Below are 21,864 nucleotides of genomic sequence, written 5' to 3'. Positions count from 1 at the left end.
TCAGCTCTCTGAGCCCAGGACAGCCTGACCAGTACCTGGTGACTGTGTGAAACACATAAGGTCTAAAGGCACAAAGGAGTTATTAAATATCCCTTCAGATATGAGATCATTAGTTAAAGCTGCAGTGGATGCTTTAACAAGCAGGACAGAACCTGTGAGACTTCTCCCAGACAGTGTCCCAGCCTTCAACTACTTTCAGTTCAAGAATTTTCTGCAATTGATGTGGTTTGTCCGTTTAATGACCTTCAATATATCCCTCTCCACATTCATACCCACTGGACACAGTGAAAGTTACTGGTATTTTGGGAATGGGACCATGGATGTCCATATTCAAGGCACTCTAACAGGTTAATGAGCAATGCCTCTCCTTCCTCCCCAGCTGTAGTTTACAAGGAAGGTTGATTCAAACAACCCAGGAGCTTCAGGCAGGCTGAGCACTCCAGAAGCCCTGGTTCCATGCAGGTCACCTTCAAGACAATGAGGCTTGCTGCCCAGAGAAGCTGTGGCTGCCCCATCCTTAGAAGTGTTCCAGGACAGCTGGGATGGGGCTTGGAGCGACCTGATCCAGTTGAAGGTGTCCCTGTCCATGGCAGGGGGTGGAATGAGATGGTCTGTAAGGTCCCTCCCAGCCCAAACCACTCCAGGATTCTGTGATTAATTGTGGGTAGGTACTGGCATTGCTTTATGGCTTTACAGGTGGCTCCTCTCAGGCTGGATGGTGCCTGAATTCTCTGCCAGTGCACCCAGTTCACATTTTGAACTGGTGGTGGTTTAAGGGTGGACTGAGCCGGAAAAATCTTGTGGTGGATTTTTAAAGTGGTCTGTGAGTGGACTGAGATGGTTTTGAGGTGGATTGAGCTAGTTTTTCAGATGGATTGAGCTGGTCTGAGGCAGATTTTTGAGGTGGTCTGTGGATGGATTGAGCTGTTTTGGAGGTGGTCTGCAGGTGGATTGAGGGTGGGCACAGGAGGTGTTGGAGGCTTTCCCTGGGCAATCTCCACAATTCCACAGTGCCCCCTCTGTGTCACTTGACTTCTGAACAAGACTGCCCCGGAATTTTGTGAATCCCATCAGGCACAGATTCCAAATATTACAGAGCCAAACTGCTTACATGTCCTTCTAATACTGCTCACTCATCAGCCTCAGAGGAACAGAGTTATTTTCACAGACATTTCAGATCTCACTACTAAATACTTCTATTAACCTTTTCCAGCGATAAAATTAAAGGGAGACTCATGGGTAAGTTTTCAAGTACCTTGAAAACAAACATTTCTCCTCTAAAGAGAGCCACAGTGTTGAAGTTGCCATCACAGATGTTCGGTTTGGAGCCAGGGAGAGCTGGCCTGTCACCCAGAGGAGGGCTGGGGGGTCGTGGCTGTCTCTCGTGTTTCCTTTCCGAAGTCGAGTGAATTCTGCGAACAGGAAGAGTTGGTAAAGGCCTGGTTGGCTCCAGGGGCTCAATGGGAGGACCTAGAAGTGAAAAGGAAAATATTCAGCAAAGTGGACAAGTTTGGCTTTTCCGTGCTTCCCTTGCAAGCTTTAAAAGGCACCGGGGTGGCTGGACAGCATTGCCAGGGATTTACACACTCCTGAGGCAGAGCTCATTCCCTAGAAATGGGGAGCAGAACAAGATGCATCCACACATGAAAGATGTCCCAAAACAGATGAGTGATAAGAACTGAAGAAGAGACAGAATGTTTTTGTAGGTCTTCCCAAGGAGGCTGGAGCTAAATGGAAGGAGGAACCACACCAGTCATGTTCCCAGCTGAAGTGAAAGGTGATAAGCCTTGAAAAGAAATGTTTAGTAAACCATAAAAAAGGCAACAAAAAACCCCCCAAACTCAATGCAAAACCAGAAAACCAATGCTACACTGAAGGGGAACTGCAGGGAGTTTAGAAATTAGAAAGCAATTACTTTATCACAGTTCAGTCACCAGTCAGTGCTTTCAGAGCTCCCTGACACACAGCTGTGACAAGGGACCTTGCTCTCATTAAAGTGATGCCCTCCCAGCACAGATCTCCCTTTCAATCCTTCCCCAGCTCAGCTCTGGATTTTAAAGGCTGCAGGAATGGACATGGCTATAAAATTACTCAGTGAGTGAGACTGGAGCAGAGGTCTGCTCTTAAACTGCCTCTGCCAGAGGACAATTTCATTAACAGTGATAAAGTCTGGACCAAATCTCATTCAGAGAGTCACCAATTTCTTGTTGCTTCTCAGAGAAGGCCATGAGTTAATCTGCAATAAACAGAAGCCAGAGATTTTGGTGAGTTTTATATCTGAGGATTGTTTATTTGCAGGGATCAGGGTTTCAACCTCACTCCAACCCTGCAGGACAAACCCCCAGCTGTGGGTAGAACTGGGGCTGGCTGTCACAGGTGCTGTTTCAGAGTCAGTCTGGGGGTTCAACACAGCCCAGCTGGGGTTACTGCACACCTGCCCTGGACAAAGCTCATCCTCACAGCAAGGGTTACCCCAAGGTGTGTGATTGCTCATAGCCAGGGAAGGGATGTATGAGGAAGGACTGAGATACCCACGGAGGCCACACACCCGTGGGGTTAGAAGAGGACTTTTGTACATAAACATTTTTAACTATGTGCCTCAAATGATGGTTAGGTGCCCAAGTCCTCATGGTAACTTAGCTCTTAAACATTCCTTTTTCAAAGGGTTCCTAGAATGAATGAGTGCTTAACACGTCCTGGAAGGGTGACTGGGTTAGTGAAAATTCTCACAGCCAGTGACAAAGAAGTCATCAGAGAAACCCATTCTATTAATTGTTAATAAGGATGTAACAGTAAGAATCTTGTGTGTGGGTTTCATGGATTTTATGTTCAGAAAGTACCACTTGGATGATACAGTCCCACTTCCTGCAGTGCCAGGCCAGAAACCTTCACCTGTGACTCCTGCAACGAGCCCAGTGTTTCTGGGGCAGATACAGCACATTTTCCAAATTTCAAGTGTAGAAAATCCTTTATAATGCACAGCAAACTGTGTCAACGATTAACCCCTGTCACTGCTAAAGTCTGTGTGCTACCCCTTGCCTCAGTTTGTGCAGCTTTAGCTTCATCGTTCTTTTTCTTATCTCTAGTGTCTCAACATTTAATCATTTATAGATCTTCATGGAGATGCTTTTAACATTCTCCTTAATGAGAATTGCTATTTATAGAGCAGTTCCTTTGGTCTGGTGCTGCAACGGCTTTTGGTTTTAAGATCTTTAGACAGACCACTTTTCTAAAGCTTTTCTAATGGATCTTTATATTTCTTCAAGGTAACTTGTCCTCACAGTGTGATATTTTGTGCCATGTGCAATTTTTATTAGCAACTATTTTCATTTACTTTATTCCAGAGCTTTAATAAAAGACATCAAATATTGCTTTAGATGAGGATTCTCAGTTGATAATTACCCTCGGAAAGCTGTCTACATGAAATGAATAAAAATGTTATACTGATGCTGTGTATTGCTCATCCTTTCCATTCTTAGCTGGTCAGTGCCCATTCAGTAACTTAGCAGACCATAAAATTCCCAAACTCTGATATTGCTGCTGCAAATGATCAGGGGTGCACCAAAGGAGGTGCTTTTGGAGAAATGTCCTGTCCTTTGCAATTGCTGTGCTTTGAGTCACACATGAGTTCATGAAATGCATCCTTTTTGGACCAAACTAAATCCAAAGATGCATTTCTGGAGCACATCCAGGATGCTGCAGCTGCAAACAGGCACCACAGGGCAGAGCAAGAGCTGATCCACAAAACCACCTCCTTCCCCAAAATCTATACCAAGTGGGTGTCAAGTCCTCATCATCCTATTTACTTAACAGCATCCCTAGATATTCCATTGTATGTTAATGTAAAACCTCAAGTTTTATCCCTAAATTTTCCCTAACTGTCCACTACTGGTTACCTCAGTTTACCTCAATACATTCTTTCTCTCCTCTACACATTACCTCAGATTTTACCCCCAATATTTTCCCAAACTGTCCACTACTGATTACCTAAGTTCACCTCAATGTTTTCATTTTCTCTTCTACAGATTTAACTCCAAAACTTTCCCAACCTGTCCACTACTGGTTCCCTCAGCTTACCTTAAAATGCTCATTCTCTCCTCTAGAGGTCATCTCAGATTTTAGCTCCAATGTTTTCCCACCATGTCCACTGATGTTTGACTCATTTTTACCTCAAAATGTATCTCCAGAGACACTTGTATACATTTATCTGCAGATGTGCTAGTATTATTCCTGTTTGCTCTGGCCTGGCTCCTGTTTCAGCTCACACAGACACAGGACCTTACAGCTGGACATCTGGTGCATCTGGAAAGCTCATGGATGCAGGACTGACTTGCTACAAGTGGGACAAGCTGCAGAGGAAAGGCTGAGAATTGGGAAAGAGGTCCCAGACAGACCTTGCACAAAGCCAGCCAGGGTTCTGGGTTGTTCAGACGGGAGGTGGGAGCAGCATTCAGCTCCTGTTTTGGGGAACTAAAGGAGCAGGAAGTTAGCAACCTGTTTTGGCTGCCAAATATGGCACTTGGTGCCAGTGACAGTAACTGAGTAAATGAAGTCTGAAAGCCAACAATTTACAGGCTTGGTGAAGATAGGAAATTCTTACATTAGGGAAAGATAAGCAAGTTGGGACCTAAGCAAGGGGACAAGAAGCAGCGATTTACTGAACACTGCAGTCTCTCCTTAAACAACAGCGTGACCCTTTCACTCTTGTGCTGCCTTCCCCATGGCTTTGAGGGGATGTGTTTGGTAAATAATACTGGAAAATCTCAAATGCCTGTCCTACAGGATCAGATTCCCCTGCCAACAGGCTGACACAAGGATCAGCTATAGCACATTGCTACACAAACAGAAGGGAGCTGTAGTTCTTCGTTCCCTCCCCTTTGCAAAAGGCCAACACTGCTGTGCACTGACCAAACCAGAGATGCATTTCTGCTGCCACAGATGGCTCAGAAAAGCCTCTGTGGTGGTCAGTTTAACTGATACAGAGGAATAATTTCATCAGGCAGCTATTTGTTAGTTTGCAGAACAGTGCCACCAGCTCCAGCACTGATCCCTGTGTGGTGGGAGGCAGCAGGTTCACAGCAGGGTTTGTAAGGAGGACTCCAAGGACCCTGTTGCCCTTGAGCAGGGAAAGCTGTGCACTCTGCAGTGCTGAGAGGCACCCCTCTGTCCAAGGAACTGTCTGAGAGGGATCCAAGAAGTCACTGTACTCAAACTGCTTGCTGGAGAGGCAGAGAGTTCTAAAGGGAGTGAAGCTGGGGAGGTTCTGATTCTCAGGCACAGCAAACAGATGGAGATACTCAAATCAATGGCAGCTCTGGACTTCCAAAAATAACAAGCCAAAAACTCCCCAATTTGAGAGGAGAAGAGAGCAAGAATAGAGTTTTACAGAGATGACCATGAGCAGTAAGATGGAGACATGACATTAATCCTTTCTCCCTCTATTTTAAAGAAAAATACAGGAGTAGTATCTAAATTGATGAATACATCTGCTAGGGCACAAAGAGAGAATCTGACAGTAAGGTGCAGAATAGGGACTGCAGTATTATTCATATGCTGGAAATGTAACATCTCCTGCATGAGTGGAGTTACTAAAGATTCACTGTCTCTGTACAAGTGAGGCCCACTCGTGTACCCAGTTACAGCCTGCCCTGTCCTGTACAGCTCTCACATTCATCTTCAGTCCCCAAGGCTTGTCAGAGTCTCCTGTAGAAAAGAGGAAGGCTCAAAGGGCACCTGCTATGCAGGGGACCAATGTAAAGGTTTTAATTAGCTCTAAGATGCCACTGAAACAGCACACAGAGAGCTGCCAAGCAGAAGCACTTGTACACCGTGGTCAGGATGGTGCCCAGCAGCAAGGATTCACATGAACCAGGGATGTGCATTGGTGGAAACATCTGATAGAGCAGTGGGGAGATCCCAAGTCAGGCCCAACAAGGAATGCTGGGCCCTGTACATACTGCTGGTCATGGCCAAACCAGCATTGGCAAACTGCTCTGGAGGAGGGGCCTGGCCCTGGCATGGCTTCCACACACACTGCAGCTGGTCTGCAACTCTCCTGGATGCAGATTTTGTCATTTCACTTCAAATATTTCACTTCCTGCTCTGCTCTGCCCTGGGGCAGCCTCACCTTGAATATTGGGGAAGTTTGGGGGGACACAGTATAAGGAGGATCTGAAACCATTGGAGAGTGTCCAAAGGAGGAAACGAAGATGGGGAAGGGCCTTGAGAGAAAGGTGTGTGAGGACACTGAGGGCACTTGGTGTGTTCAGCTGGAGCAGAGGAGACTGAGGGGAGACCTCAGTGCAGTTCCAACTGCCTGGGCAGGGGCAGAGGAGGGGCAGGGACTGAGCTCTGCTCTGGGGAGACCAGGGACAGCAGCCAGGGAATGGCTGGAGCTGTGTCAGGGCTCCCCAGGGCAGTGGGCACAGCCCCAAGGCTGCCAGAGCTCAAGAAGTGTTTGGATGATCCTCTAGGGCACAGAGTGTGACTCTTGGGGATGGGTCTGTGCAGAGCCAGGAGCTGGACTCGATGGTCCTTGTGGGTCTCTTCCAACTCAGCATGTTCTGTGATTCTATGAAATATTCCTCTTTCTCTATGTCCCTGTTAGCCATGGATGTTTCCTTGCTATATTTTGCTTCTTTTCTTGTTTTTATGTGTTCTGGGCCTCTAATGTATTCTGATTAAAGGCTTGTTTCCTCTCGTGCTTACACATGAGAGGATTTAATGCTTACACATTTTTAACTGCTCCCTTCACTCTGTCACTGAGTGTGGATAAAGGCAGGAGATGATCCTACAGCTGTGCACATGCAAAGAGCAGAGGAGTACATAGACAACATGGGAATCCTCGGGGCCAAGCCCTGTGCAGGCAGAATTTGGGGTACAGTTAAGGCAGTGGAAAGCAGAAGCACAGCCTGTCCCTTGGTGGAGAAAGATGTTCCCTTCTAGGACCTAAGGCAGTGCAGAGCACAGCCTGGCATGAAAGCAGAACAAACAGACCCTATCCATTAGGGTCCATTAGTTCACCAGTCATTCCTGTTTCCAGAATCTCATCACAGTAACCTGCCTCCAAAGCAGCTCAAGGCAGGATGTAACAGGATTATTATTAACAGCAGAGATGAACATGTGAACAAAGATGTTCACTGTGGTAATTATTACAGGGCCTGGTCACACCCCCCTCTGACATAACTGACTGGGCAGCATCGCACACAAATCACAGCCTCTGCCATTACACTTCCAGGTAACTCCAGAGAAGCACTCAGAGGAAAAAAATCTCATTGAGAAAAAAAACTAAGTGAGAGAGGTTATTGCACGAGTCTGCGATTGGGCCTGAACCCAGTCACCAAATTACCATGTGTGACCCCAGCACCAGAGACAAACCCACCCCGGGACTGGACCTGCAGCCACTTCCACACAGGAAGCAGGTAAGAAACCTCCTGGAGCTGGAAACTTTATCATTCCAGAGGGAAGCAACTTTCTGGGACTTTACAGACACTGCGTGGAGAAGAAGACTTTCTTCCTCTCTATCAGAACCAAGGCAAAGAATGTCAGAAAGCTTTTGGGTCACAGCAGATCACCTTCAGAGTGTGACTCCCGCCACTGGCACTTTGCCTCCTCCCTTCATGCTTCCTCTGTCGCAGACCATCTGAATACCAAGGTGACCTGTGAAGATAACACAGAGAGAGGAGGCATTTAGGAGCCACTGTGTCGATAGTTGAGGACAAAAGATAATTGTACTGTCCTCCTGGCTATTGACAGAGTGTTCCCTCAACTGCACAGCACCTGCCTGGAGGCTCAGCACCTTGTGAGGCTCGGTGTATCACAGCCAGCGGCTCCCCGAGCCTGCCAGCACACAGGAGCCTTGGGTCAGCTCAGGGGAGAGAACCAACTCCTTGTGAACACAAGGCCAGCCTTTATCTTCTTAATATTCACTCCAAGAACAAAACTATCATCCAGGCTACAGTTATGCCTTGAAAAACACACAGGAGGTTTCTGGCTGTAAAAAGCTGAGCTGCCTGTGTGTTTCTGGGGGACTGAACCTGCTGTCCAGGTGCACAGGCAAAGCTCCTCAGTCTCAAATCATAACAGATGATCAAAATGAGCCAGGGAGAGTGAGAGAATCCCACCTAGCTGCTCTACGGACACCAGGGCAGTGCAGAGAGGTCCCTGTTCATATTACATGAGAGAGCTGCCAACAAGCTACCTCAGGGATAACAGACTGTCCACAGTACTCCAAGCTCAGGAAGGACTCATTTCCCTCACTCACTTAACAAACTCATCAGCACTTTGCACTCCTGGGCTTAGCCTTCAGCAGTGGAGTGAGTGAGCTGTCTCAGTTACTCCGGGTCCCTGCACACACAGTGCAGCTGCAGAACAAGCCCAGCACCCACAGCACATCCAGCAGGTGGGCAGTCGAGGTCTACATGACCATCACCAGGTGCCAGGAAGGGTTTCTCGAGCCCTTCCCACACAGACATTCTCCTCTGATAGAGCATTCACCTGGAGACAAGCATCCATAGCTGAAATCCTTGCTCTAAGCCAAAGGGAATGTTTTGGAATGAGGTGATTCACCTTGGGTCCTCTGCTTTGGGTGCCAGAAAACTGGGCCCAAAATTCCCAGACTTAGGCAGGCAAATGATGAGAGGTTGGGGCTCTGCAAGATGAGTCAGCTGTCGTGCTTGCAGCCCAGTTCCCCTCTGGAAAAACTTCCAGAAGCCTGACATCTGCTCCACTGCCAACCAGAACATTTTTCTAAACTCAGAAAGATCTGTGGGAAGGGACAAGTATTTCCTGCCCAGCCATAACACACAGCAGTCTTCTCCACCAGCTGAGAAACCTCCCAAGAGAGATGGGCTCCCTCTCAGCCTCTCCTTTGGCAGAGTCCTCCAGGTGTCACATGGAGCCCAAAGGTAGTACAGGGACCCATGCAGTTACTCCCTCCCTGTTTTTCAGAGGAATGAGAATGAAGACCCGGCACAGGGCAGGTGAGGCTCTGTGGGTGCACCAGAGGTGGAGTCTGGTGTTTCCTGCTGGGTCCAACAGAGCCTCCAGACAGCAGGAAAGGTGCAAATGGAGTGATGCAACACAGAGAGGAGGCCTTGTATCTCTGCAACGTGCCAGATATGGCACCAGGGCACCAGAGATGTGGCACCAGGGCACATCCCTCCAGCTCCAGTGCCAAGCATTTTCCTCCCCCCTCTCCTCCTGGATCACAGTGACACGGGGCACGGATCCAGAAGTCCCAGATCTTGCAACTTCTGTAGATGAGGTCTTGGATGTTACTCTATTCCCTCTCCATGTCCAAGAGGACATTGTCAGAGATCAGTCCTACACTTCATGTTTCCAGGTCCTTCCACAACAGCAAAGCTTGCTCTGGTGGTCCCACTCACAATGCAGTGTCACCACACAGAGATGCTCCACCAGTCTTTCTGCTGTTCCCTCACAAGCCATCTCACACACACATGGAGGTTACAGGGCTCTGTAGGTCACAAGGATCCCTGTGGGCTGCCATTGGGGAAAGGGGAGGGAGGTTATGAAGGTGCTGTTTGTTCACAGACCCTGTGCCCTGTTAGTCCCAGGCTGTCAGAGCTGATGTTGTCCAGCTCCTTGGCCAGGGGCTGGTGTGGTTTCATGACTGCCCTGGACCTCAGCCCACATGGGATGCACCATGTCCACTGACTGGGAGCTCTCCTCTTGAGCTGTACAAAAGATGTGTGAGGCTGACACACCCTCAGTGAGATTTGGGATGACTCAGATCCTTGAGCTTGTTTCCAGGCTAAATCATCTGGCGATTAGGAGTGATTAGGAGACCTTCCCTTAGGCTTTGAAAGGGCCTGAAGGTAATGGCCTGGTTAACCAGACATGTGGATATGAGTTTCCCCTGCACATCTGCCCCCCAGGAACAGCGTCAGGAGAGTCACTCCCAGAGGAGAGGCTGCTTCACCACCCACTGCAAACCAGTACTTAGAGCAGGACGTGAAGAATCATGGAATCACACAATCATTATTGTTGGAAAAGACCTTTAAGACCATTGAGTCCAACCATTATCCCAACACCATGTTCACCACTAAACCATGTCCTCAAGTGCCACATCCACATGTTTTTTTAACATTTCCAGGGGTGGTGACTCCACCAGTTCCAGTGGCTGACCACCTCTGCTGTGAAGAAATTTCCCCTAATATCCAATGTAAACCTCCCCTGGCACAACATGAGGCCGTTTCCTCTCATCCTGTCACTTGTTACCTGGGAGGGGAGACTGACCCCCAGCTGGCTGCACCCTCCTGTCAGGGTAGGAGAGCCTGCTGCAGGATGAGCAGGTCAGGTTGTGTGACAGCCAGGGCTGAGCATCCTCTCTCCACCTGCAGTCCAGCTCCTGCAGCTCTGACTTCAGCACGACCAAGGTAAGAGGCAACGCAACAGATATCCAGGGGACCTACATACTGGCATTATTTCCAGTTTCATTCCTCCCTGGACATGTCACTTAGGGCATGGGCATGTAAGTACAGAGGGAGATACCCTTCTTAAAAACACATGTAAAGAACAGTCCTGATATCTCCTTATTTTGTCAAGGAACATGCTACAGGAAGCACCTCTCAGGAGATGGGAATATTGCTGACTTGTCTTACAACCTGTTCTCTCACACACAGGGAGCTTATGGCCTTGTCCTCAGTAGCTCAAAAGTGGAAATAACATTTTAAACACTGACCTTATACTAATCAGCTTGAAGCACAAACAAGAGTTCACATCCCCTTCTGTCTCTTTAGGTGATTTTTCAAATAAATCCAGCAGAAAATAACTTAAAAATTCAACAAATCATTATAAGACAGATCTAGACATATTTCTTTTCTAATGGATAATTACAGATACAACATAAAATACATTTTAAATGCATCATTTTCAAAAGAAGGAGACAAAACGGACTTCAGCTTTTGCAGACCCTCTGTTCTTTGTTCTAGCAACTTCAGTGGAATGAAAAATTTTAAGTTTTAATTGAATTTACTTTTTAAAAAGGATGCTACAGGTAAGTCAGTGGCTCTGTGACTGATATTGCATAGTAGATTACTAAATAATATGTATTGAGCACATGCTGCTGTATGGTAGAGAATGTCAAAGCAGCAAGGCACTGTGGAAATAAAATATATTAGTTGAATGTTCCTGCTAAAGCTACAAGAAGGATATTTCAGCAGACCCTTCTCAGCTGGAAGAAGATCAGATGAAGGGTTATGTTCTCCCATCTCCAGTTCCAGGGTGAAACATCACCTGCATTTTCCACAATTTCTTTGTGATCCATAAGAGTAAAACCTAATTTTAAACAGCTTTATTTTTTGGAGTGTAACTCTGTACTAAGGACCAAAATCTCTACCAGGGGGAGCAAAGCTCTGGCTGCAGAAGCTGCTCCTTCTGCCCACAGGACAAGTTATCTCTACAACCCCCACCACCATCCCCAGCCCACTCCAGCTCAAAGGCCTCAGAGAAGAGCTTTATGTGATTCCACACTAGCCAACAAACAAATTCTTAATTACTCTCAGCTTCTTTTCAAGATGAGTTAAAATTTTAAGCATATTATATTGCACACAGAGAATCCTAACACAGCCTGTGGCTAAAGTTTAATGTCACTACGTGGTGACAAGCAAATGGAAGTGTCGTGGTGCCACTGCCAGGCCACAGGTGAGTGCTGAGCTCTGCTCTGTCCCAGCTGAGGAGAGGCTCTCATGGACTGTCAGGGCCCCGAGGACACTGATGGGTTTTAATGGCCCTGACCAGCCTTATCTGGCACCTCCACCCCTACCCCTGGTCCCAGGAGCCCCATTTTGGGGACTGCTGGTCCCAGCTTAGCTGATCTCAGCTTGAACCCCAAAAGTGAAGCAGCCTGGCTGTCAGTTCTTTATCTGCTCCCTTTCCAAAACCAGAGAAACCAGTAATTTTTTCTTGATTGCACTTTCACTGCCAGCGAAAAATTACGGGGTTTTCTTTCTGATTAGTCCAAGTTCACAGGAACTAAATGAACATTTCAAAACAGAAACAGCACAATGACATTTTAGCAGCTTTTAAAATTTTACACTTATGTATATTATTTAATGAAAGTTTAACATTTACCCCAGCACTTTACTTCATAACCCTCCAGACTCTCTGTTATCCTAGGTATCTGAATATATACCATGTTAAAGTATTCATAATTAAATGACACCATAGGACAACTGCCAAGCAACTTCATCCTGGGAATGAGCAATGAGGAGAAATCTTCAGCTGCACTCATGGGGAAGAGCTTTTTCCCCTGGGTGTGTTTCAAACCATGTTATTTTACATGTTGGGTATCTGCCTCACACCGAGGTTCCACTGCCCTCAACAAGTGCCTGTTTTTCCCCATTGCCCAGACAAGAGCCACAGAAACCAGCCCAGGAAGAGACTTCTCTTCTCTAGACATCTACACTTGAACAAATGAAGCTTGAGTTTCTCTCCAGTCACAAAAAATAAACACCAAATCCAACTCAAACAGCTGAGATACAGTTTAGATCTCTAAAGTCTTGCTGCACTGCTTTAGTCTTACAAGTCTTGGCATAAATTCTATTAGAAGTAATTTCACATTCACTCACAGATCACTGATGCAAATGTTAACTTGTGTCAGGCCTGCCACTGACCCCAACATCAATCCCTTAGAAACACCAGCCTTCCTACTGACAACCACCTTAGAAGTATTTTTTCATGTCTAATTCATATAATATCTGCTCCAATGCTTCTGGGAGCTACTATTTGACTCCAGCTGTCCAGCAACTGCAAATGCTGCACAGCTGCTTTATCCTACATTTATTAAGTAACCTCTCTGTCAAACTGGTACTTTCCCAAAGAATGAAATCAGGGATGTTTGACAAAACCTGGTTTGCACAGGCTGTCGCAGACTGTAGCCATTAGTCTCAGTCTGCCCTTGACTGTGGCTCCTAAAAGCTGGATTTCCCTCTGCTCCCAGAGTCTCCTTCCACCAATAATTCTCTGCAAGTCCCTGTCCTCACACCCTGGTGTCGCACCAGATGGCACTACATCATCTCCAGCCCCTTGGTTGTCTCCCATAATCTCTTTGTCTCCTTTGCTTTCTTTTCCTTGATCTTTGTGGCTGTACATGTTCAGCTGGAGATTAAAAGAAGCAAAGTGTTCCCTAAGCAGATCCAAACCTTTTATCCCTACTTTCTATATAATGAGAAAAAAAAGAGTGCATAAATACTTTTTACCTTTCCTTGATGTTCCATGCTCTTTGCATTCTATCCCTTTTTTTGCACTGGCTGTTACCAATGGACAAACCTTGGGTTCAGTAATAGTCTGTTTTTCCCTTTTTGGTGCTCCTTGATGTGGAGACTCCGTGAAGCACAGAGCAGCAGTGGGATCACAGAGATTTGGTTATCCTGACTTGTGCAAGGATACAACGACTGGGACAGTCATCTGGTACTTAGTTCTGGATCAAGAGCTTCAAACAGCTCCCCCCTCAGCTATGGCAGGAAATCCAGCCCACCAGCTGCAGGAATTCTGGGGACTAATTGTAAAATACTCCCTAGACTCCAGGTTGGTGCAAATAGAGGAGCGGACAGGGTTGCTCACCATAGATTTTCTGAATTCCTTGGAGGTCATCCTGGGGCAGTTTGAAGTTGTGTGTCTCCATGTACTGGTAGAAAGGAGCCATGATAGCACTGGGATCGTTGGAGTGCTCCAGCCCCAGCGCGTGCCCCAGCTCATGGACCGCGACCAGGAAGAGATCGTTCCCTGCGGAAGGAAGGACAACCAGGTTAGTGCACAGCCACAGCCTGAGCCAAGCCCAGGCCCTCTTACTCTTAAAGCAAGAAGCAAATGCTTTGCTCTCTGACTGCACAAGCAGGTCACAGTGCCAGGGTCAGCTCCTGGAGATGGTTTCAGTCCCAAAAGTCTACACAGATCAGTCTTTGTCACAGAATATGCCCTTGAGCACCCATGACCAGATAAAACAGGCAGGCCTGGAGTGAAAGGATACTGACTGTAGACTCTTCGGTATAGAGTTTACAGCAAATGGCCAACAAAATCATCACTGATACCACTGGCTCCTCACCTGGGTGCTGCCAGGAGAGGTGAGAGCATGACCAGTCTGATAATCAACAGGGGTTGATTATCAATGGGTGCTTTGTGCCCCTTCTGGGTCCTCTGGTGCTGTGCTCTGATCTGACCTGGACCAATAAATCCTAGGGGAGATCTGTAAGGCACCTGGCAAGGCAGGAGGGAGGGCAGAGAAGATTGAGATAACACTGTCCCACCTGTAGTGGGGCTGGGGCAGCCCCATCTCCTCCAGCACAGGCCCCTCAACACACTTGTACTCTGCTGGACCCCTGGCACTGCCGTGTCTGCAGGGAGAGCTGAGCACAGGTACCCCATCCTGCAGGAGGCAGAGCCACACAGGGAAAGGTTGGGTTGGATCCCAGTGGTGGGGACAGGAGGAAGGAGGAAAGAAGGGACACAGTTCTGACAGGAAGAGGAGCCCTCTCTGGTGCAGAAGCTGGAAGGAGTGCAGCGAAGTAGGGGTACCTTCAACTCTACAGGCATACATTCCTCTTCAGTCCATGGATCTGGGACCCCCATCTCCTTGATCTAGTGTGGTCCCTGGATGTCCTACTCCGTGAGGGCACCTTGACATGGGAGGTGACACAGGCAATGCCGTGTGAGGGATGAAGACACAGCCAACAAGGCCTGACCTAAGAGCCTCCTGATGCCAATAAAAAGTCTGAGCCCACAATTCAGGCTCCTCTGGTTTTGTTTCCTTTGGCAAGGCACAAACCAAGAGCACTTGCAATCAGACATAGGGGAAGACACAGTGGCAGCTCAGTGGCTCCTCTACAGAATCTCTAAACAACATTTCTCCATTCCCCACATCCCCAAACTGAACCTGAGGTACCAAAGCTCAGTTCTGTGCACAGAATTGAGCTCTCCCTGGGACAGGAGTTGCAACAGTGACTCATGGAGAACCATCTCCACTTTTTAAATAGTTATTTCTCCACTTTTATCCATAAAAATGTGACAACACAAGTTGAGGGGTCTGCGAGTCTTCACAGCAGGGAGCTTTGGCAGCATCTCAAGATACCTGAAGTCAGCACCAAGCAGTGCTCCCCTGGCCACACATACCACACCAAACACTTGAGCTGGAGGGTGAAAGAATCTGAACGTGCAAGACATGTTAAAATATACAAATGCACTTCAAATAAATTTGTTCAAATGAAAGTATCCAAAACCATGTGCAGGCTAAAATTTAGCCAGATACGGCTGCAAAATTCCAGAATTTATGTATTCAGGAAATCCGAATGGGGACTTAGTAATTTTTCTCACATGTTGCTGAAAAATCTGATGTGTGCAGAACAAGTCAATAAAATGTCCAACAGTGTAGTATAAAATGCATTAAGTGGTTTTATGGTAAAGTTTGGAGGACTGATCACTCTTCACGGGTTTTCAAAAACACTCACGCTTAGAAGATGCCCCCAGTTTCCAAATGGGATGCAGAGACTCAAAGTCCTGTTACAAATTGAATGGATTTACTCTCCTGTATCACTTAAATACTCATGAAATCACCATTTTCACTGCGTCCACAACTACTCACACGTGGAAGTCCATGGTAAAGGTCACTCAGTACAGAGGTGACTTTCATGAGACTCTTCTCATCGTTTACCATGGACTCATGGGCTGTGCCTGTGCCACTGCCAGGGACATTTTCCCTCACCAATTTGGTGGTATTTTCCTCCTTGCTGAAGTATCTGCAGTATTTGCAGTGCAAATGTCTGGAACTCATCTCTATGTAAACCTACATATAAATCTATGTCAGTCATTTGCCTCCATGTGCTAAACCTTTATCAGGAGCATGAGATCAGACACTATCTTAAGTTCAATTAGTTTCAAATAGCTTTCAATCACTTGTTTCAGCCCAAAACAAACATCAGTCCACTGCTGGAAAATGAATCCCACAGGCTCACAGGATGGTTGAGGCTGGAAGGCACCTCAGGAGATTGTCCAGTCCAACCCCCCAGCTCAAGCAAGGTCAGGTAAAGCAGGTTGTCCTGTCAGGTTTTAAATATCAAGTTTCTTGTACTGGGAAGCCTCGTACTCCAGATGTGCTGAGTAAAAAGGAAGGATCATCTTGCTTGACCTGCTGGCAATGCTCTTCCCAAGGCAGCCCTGGGTGCTGTTGGCCTTCTGTGCTGCACGGACACATTGCTGACTCATGTTCAACTTGGTGTCAACCAGGACCCCCCAGGTCCTTCTCTGCAAAGCTCTTCCCAGTCTGTGGGCCACCAGCAAAGCCCAGGTGCAGGGTTGTGCATTTCTCTCTGCTTGCCTTCAACCCAGGGAAGGCCCATTCCTCCAGCCTCCCAACGACAGCATCACTGGGCAGTCTATCAACCACTCCTCCACGTTTCCTATCATCTTCAAACCTGCTAAATGTGCACTCTGCTGCATCACTGATACAATTTCATGAAGATATTAAACAGTATTGACCTCATATCAACCCCTCTGACACACAGCCTGAACTCCTCCATCTCATGGTTACTGCAGCCAAGGATGCTACTGATCTTCACAATATCCATTAGTTCTTCAAGCATCAGGTCTAGCAGATCATCTGTCTTTGTTGGCTCCTTGATCACCACTGAGACAACCAGGAAGAGTTCTGAGATGATCTGCAAGCCCCAGAAAGATGAAGGCTCATTCCTGAGGAAGTACCTCAACATCCCTGCTGGTCATTCCAACCAGCTCTTCCACAGAAACACCCCTTTTCCCAGCTATCCTTATGAAACACCTGTACCTGGAAATACAGACAGATGTGGAAAACAGCTGCTTCTGTCCAGTTTTAAATCACCATTTTGACTGGCAGAGGTGTGTGAAGATGCCATAGAGCACGGAAAATGTTGGCTGGGGAACTTCCTTGCATCTAGAGGTAAGAACTTACTAGGAAATGAACCTTCCCAGTTCCAGCACAGCCACAGAGGGCAGGTCAACACTGGAGTGTAAAAGCTATCCTCCTCCATGGCCAGGAGGCCACCCAAACTGCAGCAGTGAGGTGCTGGGGGCAGTGGCTGCAGCAGATGAAGTAGAGCTCAAGAGAATTTCTAGGAAATGAACTGACCTCCACAAGAAGCAGGACAAGAAGCTCCACGTGGCTCTCTACAAATGCCTTGGTTCTCAATGCAGTGGTTGCTTCTCATCAGCCTTTGCTGAAAGGCAGTAGAATGGCAGTGGCAGACACAGCTCCCGCTTCTTCTGCTCCCTGCCCTGGCCAAAAATTTCTCACCACTGTTTCATCCCCTCATCCTTCTGTTCTCAGAAGGAAGAAGCCTCCTCCCAAGCACATCCCACATCAAACCCAGCTCTTTGGTAAAGAACTCTCAAATTGTTTGTAATATTCTACCTTTCCCTGCAGAGTTAAGAAACACATGGCTTTACTGCAACAACACAGAGAATGCCAGAGTCACAGATAAACTGAGTTATGTATGATCTTCCTTCTACTCACATACTCCATCCCTCATGACTACTGGATCTTCATCCAGAACAAATGGCTGTTCAGTCGGGTAACAGACATTTTGATACAGGTTATTCTTTGTGAAGCCTTTTTGCATAGTTTCATTCATTGTATTGTGAAAATCCATATCAAAATGTTTTATATATTTGGCTAAGCCACTCACAGAAATGCCTGCCAGCTCACAGGAACAGGTCACAGCTATTATGGCAGTGCTGTGATATCACTTATTACCATCAGCATTTATCCCTCAGCTGTACATGGAGCTGTAAGGAGTGTGTGCTCTGGAGAGCACCTGGCACAGGGGAGTGTGAATCCAGGACACAGCTTCTAAGACAAAAGAAGTACAAATAATATTGGATATCTGATTAATAAGAGAAAAGCACCTGTGAATCTCTGCTCTTTGTCATGTAAATTTTATACTTTATGAACTGTATCACTGTGCCAACACATCTACTTATTGCAGTTTACTCAAACATAATTAAGAAGACATATAAAGGTTATATTTTTAAATTTTATTGAAGAATGACACTGAAGAAATCAGATGGTTGTGTGTGACAATAGCATGCCCTGGTAATTACAGAAAAGATGGTGTGAACTAAACATGCTTCAAATACACTGAAATGACTCCTTCCACTCCAACAGCCATGTAGAGACAACTGTTTTCCAAGCACAACTTAAAGAAGCTTTAGGGCTACTCTAAGCTATGCCTTGGTTTTGGCATCTTCAGACCTGGTGGGTCTGACCTGTCCAACAGAAGAACATGTGATTTGTGTGTGCTCCTCCATTCACCTCCTCAACATGCTCTGCTCAAGGAAAGCTTTTCGATGCTCTGAAGGCCTTGAAGAAGGAATGATGCTGTTCTGTGGAATTCTGGAGTTCAGTGGAAAGCAGCTTCTTTACCTAGAAAGGAAGAAAATACATGTTAAAAAGAAATACAGGTGTCATTTTGTTCAGAAGCAATTATTGTTTTAAGTGTAGCAATAAACATGATGCATCCTAAGGAATTAATGAAAACTCTGAAGAGTGACTGAACAGCTTCACTGGAGAAAGGAGTGATAACCTGAAGTCTTAACAGCAATTGTACCACAGCCACATTAAACCATCTCCATGAGACCAAGTGACTGCAGAAGGTCAAAGAACTGCATTATGTTACCAACCATCATGAAAGATAATTTGCCTTATTGTCCTCAAAAGGCCACGTGCAAACCAGGGTGGTAGCTGGGCTACACACCTCACTAATGGTGCAAGCTGTGCTTTCTTTGATGTGCACAGATGGCACCATGAGGACAATCTCCTGTAGAAATTCAGAGTAAAAATATAAACTAATTGTCTGGAATGGTGAGGCCAAAACTGGCAGAGTGGGCACCCAGAGAGAGGGGCAGTCGTGACACTTCAGCTGGCTCAGCAGCCTGACAGTCAGTGGAACACGAATGTTCTGCTGAAAAATTTACCCTTATCTTTCACAAGTGTAGGTTGCAATTCCCTAAATGATTCCATATCAAAGAACTACTAATCCCAAAATGAAAATTTCTATTTGCCTATACTAGTATAGAATTTGGTAAAACAGATGTTAAAGCAGCAAAGACATGAAAAAAACTCATAAAAACATGAAAAATGTACATATGACTTTCATTCCATCAGTCTTGAAAAGAAGCTATTGTTTATATTTTAAAAGTGTTTAAATACAGCAGGGTCTACAGACAGAATTCAGTTTTAACCCAGCTGTGGAACAACTGGAAGGTAACTAAAAAACCTCAGGTCCTGGTACAGGCAGTGTGAATACAGAACAGTTTGTGCTATTTGGGATTCTTTCCTACCAATCAGTCTGAAATGATATTTAACTCCTGGTGCTGGCAACAGAGAAAGTACTGCTCTGGAAGCTGTGAGAGCAGTTCTGTGCCACAAAGAGGGTGTTCTCTACCTAGGACAGGAGGTTTTCTGTCTTTGTCCTCCCCTGACATGGAAGGTTCCTGATGGGGCTGTAAAGACTGAGCAGGACTGAGACACGAGGGAGCTGGGCTGCAAGAGACCTCCCCCTCAAAGTGGTATTCTGGGTGGATCTGGGCAGAGAAGTCAAACTGTCTTCAAATCCTGAGCTCTTCTTCAGAATCAGGAGAGAAAAGAAAAGGTAATTTAAACTTTTGCTGCTTGTGTGTGTCAAAATCCAGAGTTCTGGGTGTCACTTCCCTGCTGATGCTACAATCCACCTCTGCCTACAATGACCAGCAAACTTTTTTCAATGATTCATCTCTTTTTCTTTTTTTTCTCCTTCCTGAAGGCCTGTTATTTTACTCCTCCTCCCTTCAGCAAGTGGAAGGCAGCAAGTTTACTAAAGACACTGCTGCATTTTGGCTTGTTTCACATCATGTGTTTCTGCCTTATACAGAAAAGTGTCAAAAAGAGACTTTTTGGCTCACCTCGATTCTCGTGACCTGTTTTTTTCACAGTTAGGGGTTTTTTTTCTTCCTTTTTAAGGGAATGACACATCATTTTGATCCTTTCTGATTCCTTCCTATGAATCCCAGAGTATCTCGTTCTGTGTGGAAAGAAGAAAAATACTTGGATTATACAAAAATCAATAGGATTCCAAATAATTATATAAATATATTCATATATTTGTGTATTGAACAACTACTGACATGAAATGGGTAATATTTTTTTTATAGAACATTGTGAATATCAGGTGTATTTACAAGTACACTGCTTTGAAAGTGGAATTTGCAGATGACTCTTTCAGCTATAATCAAAAACTAGCACTGTCAAACTGCCAAACTTTAAAATCCAGCCTGCACTAGCACAGCACTACTGTAAAGCCATTTCTGTGTTTGTAAAATGACAGCAAACACACCAAAAGAAAGCACTACTTACAGAGATGCTGTCCAGGGGTGAAGAGGAGGAGTGTGAAGTCAGAAATCTTCGCCGTGTGCTGATGGGCTTCCTCTCCTCACCTTTGGGTTGACATGACAGGGTTATAATCTCAAACTTGCTGATTTAAGCTGCCTGATTTGATTTCTTTTTGCTGTGGCTGCCTCTCTTGAAACCATGTGTCTGTGTGTTTGCTCAAACTGGGTTCAGCATTACCAAATGATTTGAGAGAACTCTGGCTCATGGGGTCAAGTCTCTCTAAGCAGTCACAGGATGGAACCAGTGATAAGCAGGTATGACCTGGAGACTAAACACTGAACTGGTCTTCACTGAACAAAGTACTGAGCAACAGCATGACCTGGTGATGTATCATAAAAAAGGATGGAGAGAATAAATTGAAATTTTAATACAATTTACACCCCACTTGACTTCCAATATCCCTATGAAAGTCTTTCAGATAACATGTCTTCTGCATTAAAGGACACATGAGTAACTTCAAGGCAGTTCTGGTTTTCACTCTGAAAAATGCTGATGCTCGTTTTCAACAACAGTGTCAAAAGCCTGAAAAACAATGATGGATTCAAAATGTCATTTGTTAGAACAAAACTCTTTAGATGTGGAGATGTTCTGTACCTGAGAAATCAGAGAAAGAAAATTAAAAATGTATTTAACAGCCAAACAGCACAAAGAATATATGGGTTCTGTGTCGTGAGTTACTCATTATACTGATATTATTGATATTGGTATTATTTTAAAGGTTGTCTTTGCTGGCCTCAGTATTTCCATAGAAAATGAACATGAGAAAAAGCAGTTAAATAAGAAAGAAATGAGGCAGAAAGCAAGGCAAAACGCAGAGGAAACAAGAATTAATCAAGGAGAAAAGGTTACCAAGTTTTGGCAACATGCTGGGTGAAGGTACAGGGGTTAAGGGAAGCTGCAATTCCTCCCAGCAAGCAGGCACTGCACCTGGACAAGCCAGGGAAGGGGAGTGCAAGCAGATAATAGAGAATCAACCTGGAAAAGTGTATATCAACACTAATCTCAAAGAAAAAAAGAAAACAACAGCTGGATACTTTGCATTCCTCTTAGCTCTCTCCCTCCACATAAAACAACACAATTGTAATTAAACAAATCAAACAGGATAAAGAATGTTCGGCCAGCAATGTTTCCAAAGTGACTGGAAGCACCTGGAATTCTTTGATAACAAAGAACTATTTGACCAGGTGAAAAAAAAAAAACAAACAACTTACTTACACATCCCCCTTAATATTAGGGAATCTGTTAGATATCCTAACATATGTCCCATGTTTATAGGATTAATCTAGTGAGTGCTCACAGAAACCTTGTACATTCGGGACTTAAAAAAAAATACATAAGAAGCAGAGGGGATTCTTCAAAAGGATTGAACATCTGGCAAAAAATACTGCCAGCTATCTTTTTATGCACCTATAAGCATCACCAGTCCTCCCTCATGAAAGATCTTAATATTA

General features: G+C 45.6%; 1 protein-coding gene across 1 annotated transcript in view; it reads right to left on the bottom strand.

The window, feature by feature from the left end:
• Positions 1-21,864, bottom strand: part of MMP24 (matrix metallopeptidase 24) — a 46,305-nt gene that overhangs the window by 6,455 nt on the left and 17,986 nt on the right. Inside the window, exons 5-6 of the mRNA XM_027664013.1 lie at positions 13,585-13,746; positions 1,256-1,470 (exon numbers count right to left, since the gene is read on the bottom strand). Of these exons, the coding sequence (XP_027519814.1) occupies positions 1,256-1,470; positions 13,585-13,746 (377 nt within the window). The remainder of the gene's footprint in view (positions 1-1,255; positions 1,471-13,584; positions 13,747-21,864) is intronic.

This window comes from Corapipo altera, unplaced genomic scaffold (assembly GCF_003945725.1).
Source record: "Corapipo altera isolate COAL_440 unplaced genomic scaffold, ASM394572v1 110, whole genome shotgun sequence".
NCBI lineage: Eukaryota > Metazoa > Chordata > Aves > Passeriformes > Pipridae > Corapipo > Corapipo altera.
Note: the sequence above shows the minus strand (reverse complement) of the source record. Positions and strands in the feature narration are given on the sequence as shown.